The sequence below is a fragment of the Sorex fumeus genome, unplaced genomic scaffold (genome assembly GCF_029834395.1).
Source record: "Sorex fumeus unplaced genomic scaffold, SorFum_2.1 ptg000037l, whole genome shotgun sequence".
Taxonomy (NCBI): Eukaryota; Metazoa; Chordata; class Mammalia; order Eulipotyphla; family Soricidae; genus Sorex; species Sorex fumeus.
This window is the reverse complement of record NW_026606094.1, coordinates 75,274,577-75,287,329: the sequence shown is the minus strand read 5'-3', so window position 1 is coordinate 75,287,329 and position 12,753 is coordinate 75,274,577. Positions and strand designations below refer to the sequence as shown.

Below are 12,753 nucleotides of genomic sequence, written 5' to 3'. Positions count from 1 at the left end.
AAAAGATTTTTTTTTTAAAGAGAAGAATCTTTTTCCCATAGTCTTTCCTATACGGAGTTTGTCTAAATCCCCTTAAAGAAAGACTTCAAACTAACAAAAATTCAATGAAGTATAAAACAAATAGGAAATTCACACTGGTAATATGAAAGTTTGTGCCAAAGTTCTTATCAAGCATCTAAGTAAAACCTCTGAGAGCTAAATTTAGATTCTGCTGAAATGGGAAGTAGCCTCAAAACAACATCAAACCCTTAAGGAGAAGAGATAATAACTCGGGTTTAAATACTGAAAAGTTGGAGCTTTAAATTAACTACCAGAAAGATAGAATAAATCCCTTATTCTGATTAGGCTCTACCCACTTAATAAAGTAAAAGAAACACAATATTAACTCCTGGGTGGTCCACACAACATTAAAATTTTTTTTTCTGATCCATATCTGTGAAAAGGTTCATCTTATTTCTCTTCTTTGCATCCTTTTCTTACCCACTTTTGGCTTCCTTTTGGCCAAGGATTCTGGTAATTGCCAAAGAAAATACAGCTGAAGTGATGGCTCACTGCAGCTTCTGACTCATCCACTCACATTAAGAGCCTGTTTCAGTTGAGGCACTTGGTCAGCGTGGACTGTCTCTAGTCCTTTTTTTTCCACCCAGCTTGCTCTGCCAGCCCTGCTGTGGGGCCCACACCATTTGCCCCCCAAGTGTCCCTCTAATGAGCTCTGAACCAATTCCACTAGGTGGACAAAATATGCCTTAGATGACATTAAGTTTAAAGTTCATATTACATGAAGTTCACAAAGAAGTGATAAAAATTTGAGTTTTGAGGAGATTCATGGTGACTAGTGTCCAAATATCATAGGGTAGGCCCACCCACATATGAATTAAATTTTGCATATGTGTTTGTAAGAGTCCATGCTGAGCAGTAATTAAGGGCCACTGGAAAAATTGTTCTGGACTTTGAGGTCATAAAAGGAAGCCTCTGGCAATCTAAGGAAAATCTTTCAGACTGCAACACTGGCAGAAAGGAAGCAAGTAACCAAAATGTCTGAAAAAGCCAGATAGACCACAAAAAGCATTCACATTAAAAAAAAAAAAACTCTACCTTGGTGGCCCTCTGCAAGTCTTGCTCTAAAGGGAAACACAGACAGCTGGATTAGAAAACAGACATCAAGTGAACATGGATTCCTTACATACAATATTCCCCGGCAGGAAGATGAGAATAACAGAGCTATAGAGAAGAGAAATGTTTAAGTTCGATGGTTCTGTACGCAGACTTACATGGGGAAAATAGGCTAAGACATGATGGCCTGGCAGAACGCTCCTACAGGCCAGAGCAGGAGACATGGGAGCGGAAGAAACCCATAAGGTAATTCCCAGTGGGAAGGACCTTCAAAGTCTGGATGCCAGGGAGCATGGTGTCATCATACCCTTTACTGCAGCACAAGAAAGGGCACATCCAAGGTGCCGAGCTCAAAAGTCACAAGGCTAGAAAAGACCATGAATTTTTATTCTGAGATGTTTATCCATCTGCATTTTAATAAGGAATATGGTAAAATTACATACACGTCTGCCTTTTAATACCAACCTCTAAGTTGGTATTAACCTCTTCAGAGGCCTCAGTTACCTCCGCTGTGAGGGAGCTGGTGAAGCAGATGATTTCTAGGTTCCTGCCAGTGTGTGAGGGAAGATCGTGTCTATGAAAAACACTCGCTGGCTATAAGTTCAGATATCTACGTCTTCCTGGGATGCCACTTGACCTCTGCCTACTCTGAGACTATCACTGTAGCATGCCAACAGTGAGCCATTTGTGGCATGAAGCAGAAAGAACAAACACTATTTCTTTTCTTTTTTTCTTTTTTTATTTATTTATTTTTTTGCTTTTTTGGTCACCCAGTGATGCTCAGGGGTTACTCCTGGCTCTGCACTCAGGAATTACTCCTGGCACTGCTCAGGGGACCATATGGGATGCTGGGAATCAAACTCGGGTCAGCTGTGTGCAAGGCAAACACTCTACCCAGTGTGATATTGCTCCAGACCCCAAACACTATTTTTTTTTCATTTTTTTTGGTCACACCCAGCAATGCACAGGGATTACTCCTGGCTCATTCGCTCAGAAATTACTCCTGGTGGTGCTCGGGTGACCATATGGGATGCTGGGAGTCAACCTGGGTCAGCTGCATGCAAGGGCAAACGCCCTACCAACTGTGCTATCATTCCAGCCCCACAAACACTGTTCCTTAACGTCTCTTCAAAATGGTATTGTGTCAACTTAGGAGATAATAAAAATCAGGCACAAAATGAAAAAAAGATAAAACTTTCTATGGTTCCTCCTAGTAAGAGAAAGAGGCCACTGGAGACTATTCTTGCCCTGTTGTCACATGCTTCTAGACTGACTTAAGTGGAAGGAGAGGCAGCTGCAGAACAGCATCCCCAGGAAGCTCTGGCTGGAAATGGAGCTGCTCCTGTGTGGCCTGGGTAACCCTGGGAGGCTCAATGAGCTAGAAGATTCAGACTGGAGAGCTAGCTCTTCCGGTTACCAGGTGTCTCTGGGCAGGACACTTGGCCCCTTCTCAACACAGCTCTCTATTTTTAAAGTAGCAGTAATTCTACATATTTCTTCTACCCCCAAAATATCAAATCACTGAACATGTTTATTTAAAAAGTCAAGCTCTGGGAAGGAATGGCATAGGCAATTACGAAGTGAGTTCAATGATGAAGAGCACAGATTTAACAGCTTAAAAAAATCAGCATATGTCCTTTCAGATGAATGTATTTTTTGCTTTGGAGATAGAAGCACACCAATGTTCACTGCTGCTCTTAGTACAATACCCAAGATATGGAAATAACCCAAATGCCCAACCATGGATGAATGGATCAAGAAGATGTGGTATAAATACACAATGGACAATGCAGCTCTAAGGAAAAACAAAATCATGCCATTTGCAGCAAGCTGGATAGAACTAAAGGATCTCGTGTTGAGTGAGGTCGGTCACAAGGGAAGGAGCAGATACAGAATAGTCCCTCTCACAAGTGGGACTTAAAGATACATAACAAGGAAGCAGTAAAGAGCCACAAGCAACACAATGAGAGAAGGAATGTACACAATTTAGTGGGGTGAGGGGAGAGAGGGAGGGGTGCTGGGGTTTCTGGGGGAGGGAAATGAGAACACTGGTGATGGGTGTGGTGATGGAATTACGAACATGAGACAGCACTATTAATAGTACTGTGAACCATAAATCTCTTTATTTTTTAAGAGACAATCAGCATCATGATTAGATCATGGCAAGTGGGAGGGAGAGTCTTACAGCCAGACTGACAAAGTGGGTCATCGGAAGGGCCAGGGACTCTGGATGCCAGGCATGCCCAAAGGACAGTTGCCATCCGCCCAGTGCAATGAGCTCAGCTCAGCAAGTATAAGAAGTGGAAACTGACTCCGATTGACGGTGGGAACCCGGTTTCGGTCTTCCTTCGTTTCTTCTTCACTTTCTGTTCTCCCACCCTGGCTCTGCCTCCTCTTCTTTCCGTACAGTTAGATTTCTTGCATTTTGGCTTAGACAGATACAGCCTTCACATCTAGCTTTCAAATCCAACTATTTAAACTAAGTACTAAGGATGAGGGAATCAATTGGTGTGACCAAGTGAATATGTCTTCACACTGGCAGGCCAGGTACTCGCTCACAGCATAGCTTCTGAACACAAGCAGCTGTTTCCAAAGCTTCGACCACAGAGAGATGTGGAACGGGAGGTGGGGCTGCTGTGTGTGAACTGACAGATAGAACAGCCAATCGGGGGTCTCTCTGTCTCTTTTCAAACTTCCCTTTTATGTACTGATCCTCCCTCAAGCCTCCTTAGTTTTTCCAACTGACAAAAGAGCCATATACTGAGTGTAAATTACAATGTATGTTTTTCCTTTGCTATCTTATTACACCTAAATATTTATTCCTTAGAAATATAATCCGGCAACAGTGGATTTGTCAGAAAACTGACAAGTACAGGCTGAAGGATTTATTACGGAGGTGTTAACAAGGACAAGATGAAGAGGACCGAATTTAAGACAAACAATATTAAAAATGTTATTATGTAGGAAAGGACTTTCTTTTACAAAATGCTGTGTTAGAAATATCCTCTTGCAATTCAAGACAGGTTCTTTCTGAGTATGATTAAGGTTAAAAAAATGTTTAAACATTACAAGAGAGAACCATGACCCCAAACTAGCTATTTTCCCATAAACAATTTAGAAACTAACTTAGACACACATCTAGAGGGTGGTAATTATTATATTTGAATGCTTTGAGTGTACCTCTATTCCAAGCAATTTTTTCTTTAGGTGCTTTACAGACATCCATAGACCTTGGAACAAGGGAGCATTATTTACCCACTTTCAAAAAGTAAGAAAACTGCGAAGTTAAGTAATATTCCCAAGGTCATATATGCAGTAGAGGATAAAGGCAGGCCCCAAACATTGATCTGTCTGTCTCCAGAGTCTGTGCTTATTAAATTACAGTAGGCTGGCTCTACAGTTAACTTTTTAAAAGTCTTTGCTTGCATTTCTTTTCACTTCTAAGACTGCTGATTGAGGGGGAATGGGAGCAATAGAAAGAGCATCAGCATGAGATGTTCAAAGACAGGAGAGAAGGAAAAAGGGAACACCACCTCACTTCCCATGCTTAGGTCCTGATTTAAGAGCAAACTAATGCAACAAGGGCCGCATTTCACAAGTTCATCTACCATATGGCCTTACTGTTGGCAGAGGGAGAAATGGTCAGAGTGTGAGGCCAGGAATGCCTCACCCCACTTCGATGTTGCAAAGCGGGGACCCGTCTACCCTGAAGGAGCAAGCAGGATCTCAATCCCGAAATCTGCTGACATCGCCTGTCCTGGTCTTTTCTTTGTCTCTTCCTCTTATTCTGAGGACCACAATGCGAGCAAACAGCAGAAGAGACAGGAATCATCTGGATCATATTAGCTGCTTGCATGATGCTATTTACATTTGTGAAATATGGTATCGCGAGATCACATTTAGTACAACTTTTCTTTAAAAATAGTTTTATTCGTGAATCCATTTTTATTGGTTAGAAGAAAAAAACAAAATGGATCATATACTTAAAAGCAGAGGGGAGGAGGGAAAAGAAAAAGACATACCATTCTAGAAATGTCTAGCAAGCAAATACCCCAAGAATATTTATCCAAGTGGTTACCCTGGGATATCTGAGGGGAAACGTGAAAGCAATTTTCTTGGCTATCATCACTTTAATATGAAATGTAAACCCCAAATGCAACCACAGGCACATTCCTTTAATTTGGGGGAAGCAGAGTTGTGTCTAGGGAGTGCAAAGGTTCTTACCTGGCATGACCATGGTCTGTGGAGCAGCAGCGTCGGTACTGAGACAGAGACGTCCGCCTTTGGCCAACCTGTCGCAGAACAAGGTGATGTGTTTCTTCAGCCGGCTGGTGTCTTTGGGGATGCCCAGGTGGCTGCTGAGGTTCAGAGCCTGCTCCTTTGAGCTCTTCGACAGACAGGTTTTTAGAAGGTGAGAAATGGCAGCGTCCACTGTTTCTTCCCATCCCTAGATGTGAAAACCAACGTTCAATTGGAACAGATGCCAAATGAGCCAAATCAGTATTGACTATTCATCAGTAAAATTATACAGCTTATGACTGTTTATGTCCAAGTGTGAGGGATTTGGGAAGGGTTTGATGTCTGGAACATTCCAGATGAGTCTGGTTCTGAATTTTATCCTGTCAGCTGTTTGACCTTGAGTAAGGTATGCCATTCTTTTTAGTATCAGCCTTGCCTATAAATGGGAATAGTTTGTACCTCCAAGGATTGGAGTGAATAAATGAGGCGGTATATAATAGTAGTCAGTCCTGAGCCAGACATAAATAATAAAATAGCAACAATTATTTTCTCAGATGCAGGTCAGTTCATGATGCAAGGTAAACTGAACCTGCTTTTTGCCTCATCAGTCTGCTGAATAAGAGTTGACCAGGACAAGGAGGATCTTCATGTTTCTCGGGGAGAGTCTTTCATAACTATTGGCAACACAGCTGTTAGGTGTGCAGATAGAAACTGGCTGAGTTAATCTTAGGAGTCATTGTGTACGATACATGAGTAGATCAAGTCCCAGTTCCAGGAGACAAAAAAATGTGACTGCTGCCCAGGAGACAAAAAAAAAAATCTGACCCAAATAAAGAAGTGGGCTATCTACCCCTACTTCTGTTGGGGGTGTGCAGCAAGGTCCTCAAGTGCAGTGACAGCTTAGCACTGTGAACCTCCCAAATTGATGACTAAGGATGTTGAGCAGGGGCCCTGTCATTGTTATAGGAAGCACTAGGACCAGCAGGCCTGGGACAAAGAGATATGTCCCTCAGGCCATAAGAGGACTAGAAGCTAACCAAGTCTGTTTATAATCTAGCACAACCATTTCTGGGGAGTCCCTAAGATGACTAGTTAGATTCTGGGGGCATCTGGAGATGCTGAACAGCACATCGTGGATGTGCTAACGAGGTCTGTTTTATATACATCTATACATACAGAAATGCTGTTTCTATGTTATCTAACAATAACAATGTTATTGTCCAGGTGTCCATTGGACTCAGAGACAACGAAGACCGAGACGGCATGTGCTTAGAAATCTGGTAAAATAGGAAAGGAGACAACAAATGAATTCATTATCATTGACTCCTGCAGAGAAGAGGTGAAAGACTGCAGACAGGAGAAGGAGTTTCTGGATACTTGGCAGTTACAACCACTCCATCCCAACTTTATCAGCTGCACCTCCTGCCAGATATGAAAACAGGATCAGGTTACTCCTACACTTCAACCGCTCACCTACACACCCAGCTTACAATAGACAGAAGGTGCACTCTGTTTGTCTGAGATTTCCAGACCTTTTCTCTTCCGATCCACCTTCACCCATGCTTTCACCCAGGTATCCACAAACACGTGGCTCTCCCGCTGCATATGCCTCATATGATTCATTGGGGGAGAGGGGGGGCAATGTCCACATATGATTCAGCTAATATTGAGCCCTGATCATGCATGGATTAAATTTGTGGATCTCTTCTGGGACTCTGAGAAATCATGCACCCTATCCCCTCACAGCATGTCTTGCCCTGCACAAATTATTACTGTTTCTACCGTTAGCACTTGTGCTTGGTAAGTAGAGGGGTGAGAGAAAAAATGCATTGGCTATACTGAGAGATACAGAATCAGCATCTTAAAGTTGGGAGTGATCATATAAAGTTGGGGTTTTCACAGGGCCTTTAATACAAGAGCAGCTGTTTACCTAGGTTGGTCATGACTACCTTCAATCTCAAGGTAGCTACCTTGCAGGTCTCTCCTTTCAGGCACACGTATCACCAGCAGAATGCCTTTCCAGTGCTTCCTTCCTTGGCCCTTCCTCTGCCTACCACCAACCCGGGCCATGCAGAATCAATCAAACCTCTCTCCTACATGACAGCCTTGGAGATCTGAGAAGACATCATTTCTGTAACCCTCTCCTCCAGAATAAACATCCACTGTTCCTCCAGCTCTTCCTTGTATAAACATGGTTTCAAGTTTTCTCTTCATTCTGACCACTTAGCTTTGAATACTCTCCAGTTTTACACACTTAAAAATTTACACAGCAAAGAAGAGAACCCCAAACTGAACCCAAGGACCCCTGGCAGGGGCTGGAAGTATAGGACAACACAAAGCAACTGCAAAGCAACTGAAGTCTGAGCAGAACTGTCCAACTCGATTGGCGCCCATGAGTGAATCTCATAATACCACAGATCAGTGGGTGCAGTTTCCAGAGGCTGAATAATGGAATAATGTTTTACAAAGAAATGTCTCATGACATAATACAGAAGGCAGAATAGCCTTCCTTCAGAAAGCATCACCTACCCTGGAATTAACCCAGAGCAGAAATGGCAAGACAAGCTTATACCCCACATCAGAGGCCATCAAGGAACTGCACATTAAACCAGAAATGAGTTTCCTGCTGTGCTCCTATTGGGATGATTGAAACCTGAAGCACTAAGCACCAAATATTGGTGATGATGAGGAGCACAAGGGATTTTCCCTCACTGCTAGTGGGAATACCAAATGACAGTCACTTTGTTTACATGCCAGGCAAGCACCCTATACACTAGACTATCTCTCCAGCCCTGATCTCTCCAGTCACTCTAGAAAACAGTTTGGTAGTTTCTTATTAAGTTAAACTATTCATAGCCTATGTTCTAGCAATGCTGCACTTTAGTATTTATCTGAAAATGTTAAAAAAAAATCTCATCTACTCAAAAATCTGCACATAGATGTTGAATAACAGTTATAATAACAAAACTGAAGCAACTGTCTGTCCTGCAACAGATGAGTTGAGAAATAACTGTGGTACATCCAAACCATGGGATTTTATTGAAGAAAAAAAGAAACCCACTATCAAGCCAGGTAAGGACACAGAAGGACAGAAGTTCAGAAGACAATATGGCGAGGTTGTATCACATGTCACTGAACTTTGTGGCACATCTGGACAGGACCAAACTGTAGAGGCAGGCTTGAATAAGGAGTTCAAGGACTTCTAGAGAGTAAGGGTTGAATGGCTGGAGCACAGGGGATTTGGGGGGGCAGTGAATCTATTCTGTACAATAATATAATGGTGGATGCCTTTGTCAAAACCCATGGAACTATGGACATAAAGAATAAGCCTCAAATGTAAACCAAGAACTTTGGTTAATAATAATGTATCTCGGAACTGGAGTGATAGCACAGCACGTAGGGAGTTTGCCTTGCACGCGGCCGACCCGGGTTCAGTTCCCAGCATCCCATATGGTCCCCCGAGCATCGCCAGGAGTAATTCCTGAGTGCAGAGCCAGGCGTAACCCCTGTGCATCGCCGGGTGTGACCCAAAAAGCAAAAAATAAAAAAAATAATAATAATTTATCTGCTTTGGTTCACTAGTGTGAACAAAGAAATTTCACTAATGCAAGATGTTATTAACAGGGAGAACAGGATAGGCAAAGAGACAGACAACAGGCAGGAACTTGCTATAGTTCTTGCTTAATTTGTACATAAACCTAAAACTACTTTTAAAAAGATCGTTAGGATACACACACACGCACACAAACACACAACCCCTCACCACCACTACTACCATCATCATTATCTCTACCACCAGCATCAGCAGAAAACTAAAGAATAAATAACTAACTAAAGAATGATAACCTTCCAGAGATATAGTCATCAAAATCACAATAAAAAAAGAACTAAAATATAATTGCATCTGAACAAGAGTGGGAAGAGTAAATTAAGACCAAATGATTTGTCATTGGAGAAGGCATATTTTAAAGTTACTTTTGGTGCCATTAATAAAGACATGTAAAGTATACATTGGAAAGATTCTTTGTATATAATTTGGCATTTGTGTGTTATTTCAGCACTACAGTTCCTATTATTTATAGACCATATTCATCTAAACAAACTTTTTTCCTCAAATAGGTTACAGTAGCATACAAGATAATTGTAAGTTGATATGGCACTTAGTTAATATAAAGGTTCTACAGAATTTCCTATCCAATTGCCAACTTACAGATCAAGTCCTAACCACGTCATGTTTAGGTATTTTGCATGGATATTTCTTTAACACAATGAGGAATAATGCCAGTACTTTACAGAAAGATTGTTACTAAAATAAGGGTTATTATTTCTAAGGCCTGAACTGCTACATAAATTCAAGTATGCTAATAAAAAAGTGATATTTATGAGGGAATAAAAACTTTGAAATAAGTTTCACTTATTAGAAAGTGAATGTTATCATTCACTGATCAAACATGTTTCATACTTACCTGATGAAATATACAAGAGATCCATGTGGGAGTCAACTCTCTAAAATGAGAAGAACTTTAAAGTTTTTTTGGAGACGAGAGTGATAGTATAAGAGGTAGGGAGCACACCTTGCATGCAGCTGACCCAGATTCAATCCCCAACACCCCATATGGTCCCTGGAGTCTACCAGAAGTTGTCAAGTTATTCCTGAGTGCAGAGTCAAAGTAAACTCTGAACACTGCTGGGTGTGGCCCCCAAACAAAGATAAGTTATTTTAACCACCTATTTGGTGTTTGAATCCACAACTTTTAGTTTCAGTTCTTAAATTTATAAGTATACTACTAAGTTTTAATGTCTCAACACTTTCCCTCTCTCTCTCTCTCTCTCTCTCTCTCTCTCTCACACACACACACACACACACACACACACACACACACATCCATACATGTATACACACACACCACATACCTAAATTTTTGTCCTTTAAAATGAAATGTCAAACTAATATTTTGCTTCTTCTAATTGTCAATGAGCAAAATTAATTTTGGGAAAATGAGGAAGACCAAGAAATAGCCAACAGGCACATGAAAAAATATTAACGATCATTTATTTGGGAAATCTAAATCAAAGCAACAATAAGATACTATCTCACACTAGTGATAACTGTATATCAAAAATAATGAGAACAATTTGTGTTGGTGGGGATGTGGTGGAAAGAAACTCTCATCCACTGCTGGTGGGTGTGTTGTCTGGTTCATTTCCTATGGGAAACAGTATGGAGGATTCCTCAGTAAACTTAGAATTGACCTACCTGGTTATCTACCCCTAGGACAGAAAGGACACATGCACACCATTATTCATGCAGTACTCAGTACAATAGCCAAGGTCTGCAATCAACCTAGATGTCCAATAACATGGACATCTGTATGATCTGTATCAGAGGATATATATATATATGTATATATATATACATATATATTGGAATACTACACAGCTGTAGAGAATTATGGAATCATGCAATTTGCTGCAATATGGATTGAACTACAAAATAACATGTTAAATGAAGTAAACCAGAAAAAGGACAAACACAGGCTGATGTCATTTCTATGTTGTATTTAGGGAACTGGATGAGGAAATACAATGGTTCAAAGGGAGGATGCTTAGATCGCCCTTAGCTCCAGATTACAGGGAAGAGAAAGAAACAGAGTAAAGGGAAAGGGGAGAAGAGATAGATGAGAAGCAACAGAGACAGGGGTCAAGAGGATTCAAGTACATCAGTGGTGTTAAGGAATGATAGAGCTAAATATCCAAACCGCAGAGTCAACAACACTGACATCACGAGACCCAAACTTTAATAAACAAAGTTAAAAGCTCAGATAGAGAAGAGAGCACCAAATAAAGGGTGTTGGGAGGATCCTCCCAGGGTGGGAGAAGCATGCTGAAAGTAGACTATAGACCAAACATGGTTGCCACTCAATGCCTCTCTTGCAAACCACAGGACCCAAAAGGAGAGAGAGAGAACAAAGGGAATGCCCTGCCACAGAGGCAAGGTGGGATGGGGGAATGGGGGATGGGAGGGATGCTGGGACCCGTGGTGGTGGAGGATGGGCACTGGTGGAGGGATGGGTACTTGATCATTGTATAATTGAAACCCAAGCACAAAAATTTGTAAGTCTATAACTGTACCTCATGGTGTTTCACTAATAAAAAAAAAAAACTAATATGTTGGAGCAAAAAAAAAAAAGATGTCTGTCAAGATGGCAGCTTGGGGTGGAGGGTGGAGGGTGGAGGGTGGTAGGAGAGGGAACCTGGGAACACTGGTGGAGGGAAGTTTACACTGGTGGCAGAATCAGTGATGTAACATTATATGTCAAAAAGCCAACTATGAATAACTTTATAACTCACGGTGGTTAAATAAAATAAATTTTGGGAAAAAAATAAAATGAAGTTTGGAATGAACGCAACTACTAACCATGAATTCTGCAGTAGAAACCAACTTGACTTTAGCTCTCAATTCCTCAATCTCACTCTTAAAGTCTTAGGTTGACCTACAAAGGACTTTAGGAAGTCACAGCAGTTGTGTAGTTAAATAACTTCAGCTGTCATAGGAGCAACAGGAAAAGGGAAATGTTACTACTGGTCTAACTTCTTTCAGTCCTTGTCAGCTTTGGGGACGAATGTATGTGTTTGCTGATTTTGTTTGTATGTGTACTTGTTTCTCTAACCAAGTAAGGGCTCACAACTTTAACCACTCCCCCAACTCTTCTGCAGAAAGGATTATCTTTCAATGATACAAGTTGCCTTACTCTTGAAATATCCTCTCTAGGAAACTGGACCTGTTGGTTGAGGTCCTTCTGCCTCTCCTCCAGTGGTTCATCTCTCTAGGTGGCTTCTCTGTTTCTCTTCCTGTGGAGTGACTCCTGCACCCACGCAGGTCCCAGTTCCTCTCTATATCCCTGTCATATCTCAAGTCAATTTTTTTTAATTGCAGCTCTCACCTCTCCGATGCTTCCCCCCACCCCCCCACTACTGATTAAAGGGAACTGATTTATGTTTTTTATTATATAGAGAGCAGAGAGTCTGAGAAGTTTCTGACTTTGTTGCTCTAATAGTCCTGGTGAATTGGTCACTGTGGTGCCAGATTTCCAGTACAAGCAAGTAGCTTATCAAGAAGAGTCAGAAGCAAAATGTTTGATCAGGTTCCTAAAGTCAGTTGCCTAGGGTATCAAAGGAACTAAAATATAAATAAAGAGTATACTTCTGCCAACTAAGAATGAAAATTGAGAGGAAGAAAGCTTCTGAGTTCTGATTTAACCTCAGATGCTTCTTTATTTTTTCACTTTGGATAAATCACTTCATCTCTATAAAGTGTAGCCAAGGCCTCCATACAGGAATAATCATTTGCCATGCCATTCTTATTTGAATGAAAGTGTACTCTGAAGTCTTATGTAGAAG

General features: G+C 41.2%; 1 protein-coding gene across 1 annotated transcript in view; it reads right to left on the bottom strand.

Moving 5' to 3' along the window:
- The window catches only part of BBS9 (Bardet-Biedl syndrome 9), a 567,629-nt gene that overhangs the window by 77,800 nt on the left and 477,076 nt on the right, over positions 1-12,753 (bottom strand). The window contains exon 20 of the mRNA XM_056118050.1: positions 5,338-5,560. Coding sequence (XP_055974025.1) covers positions 5,338-5,560 — 223 coding nt within the window. The remainder of the gene's footprint in view (positions 1-5,337; positions 5,561-12,753) is intronic.